The 970-nt window shown below is 40.3% G+C and overlaps 1 protein-coding gene across 1 annotated transcript in view; it reads left to right on the top strand.

The window, feature by feature from the left end:
• The window catches only part of COMMD10 (COMM domain containing 10), a gene marked incomplete in the record, with an annotated part of 165,968 nt that overhangs the window by 2,014 nt on the left and 162,984 nt on the right, over window positions 1-970 (top strand). Inside the window, 1 exon segment of the mRNA XM_072416061.1 lies at window positions 474-564. Coding sequence (XP_072272162.1) covers window positions 474-564 — 91 coding nt within the window.

The raw sequence follows: 970 nt of genomic DNA, 5'->3' as shown, positions 1-970 counted from the left end.
TGAGGCTCACAATCTAATGTCCCTACCATAGTCACACGTCTTTAATACAGTCTAAGGACAATATTTTTGTGGGGAAGCCAATTAACTGCATGTTTTAGAAGATGGGTACCCAAGCCATCAAATTGTCTGATATTACCATTTCCCCATTGGCTCCTATATGGGGGGTCCCTGCCCCACTACACTGATCGGTGCCCTTATTGCCTATATTCTGTTGGCATGTAGTTCTGCTGATGTGCTGGCAATATGTGAAACAGCATTTTTCCTATATGAGATTAAGTCACAGACAGAATGTCTGAAAGGGAACTGAATATGTTCCCATATGGTCCCATGGTGTTCTTGGGATCTTTGTCATAAAGGAGTACTGATTTAAATATTTATTTGTAAAACACAGATTGCTTATATTGGTTTACAAACTTTTCCCCCCAAAACAACCCCAGTTTGTGTTCAAGGTTAACTTCTGTTTTTATTTCTAGCATTAAGCAAGCAGTGTCAATTATAAATGAAATGGAGGAAGCCAGGTTTCCCAGACTTCTTTCTCGCATTATTCAAAAACTGCACCTCAAGGTAAGTTCTGTTTTTTTTACATAACTTATTCTGAACTCTGTAACATCATTAAGCAGATTAATGCTTGTGGGAGGGGTCAGTAGGGTGCTGTACACAGTTTCCTGAAAGCATTACAGTACCCTGTCTCTGTACTTCACTCAAAAGACCCCTCAGGCTTGGTGGGAGAAGTGAATTTGGATATCAGTGTTCAACCCAGAACTTTTTTTAAGCTGGGTGAAAAAAAAAATTGCAGATGGGTGCAACCCTTGTATTTTTCAGTAAGTATTTAGTAACTACCCAAAAACAGCTGGGTGGTTACTGAAAAGGGCAGGGTGGTGAGCCTGGCTAAAAGGGCCTGGGGAGAACACAGGGTTATACAAATAACAGTATGCATTGATGTCTCTAGAGAAGCAGTTATTCCTGGAAA

Source organism: Pyxicephalus adspersus, chromosome 6 (genome assembly GCF_032062135.1).
Source record: "Pyxicephalus adspersus chromosome 6, UCB_Pads_2.0, whole genome shotgun sequence".
Classification (NCBI taxonomy): Eukaryota; Metazoa; Chordata; class Amphibia; order Anura; family Pyxicephalidae; genus Pyxicephalus; species Pyxicephalus adspersus.
This window is presented reverse-complemented; position numbering and strand designations above follow the sequence as displayed.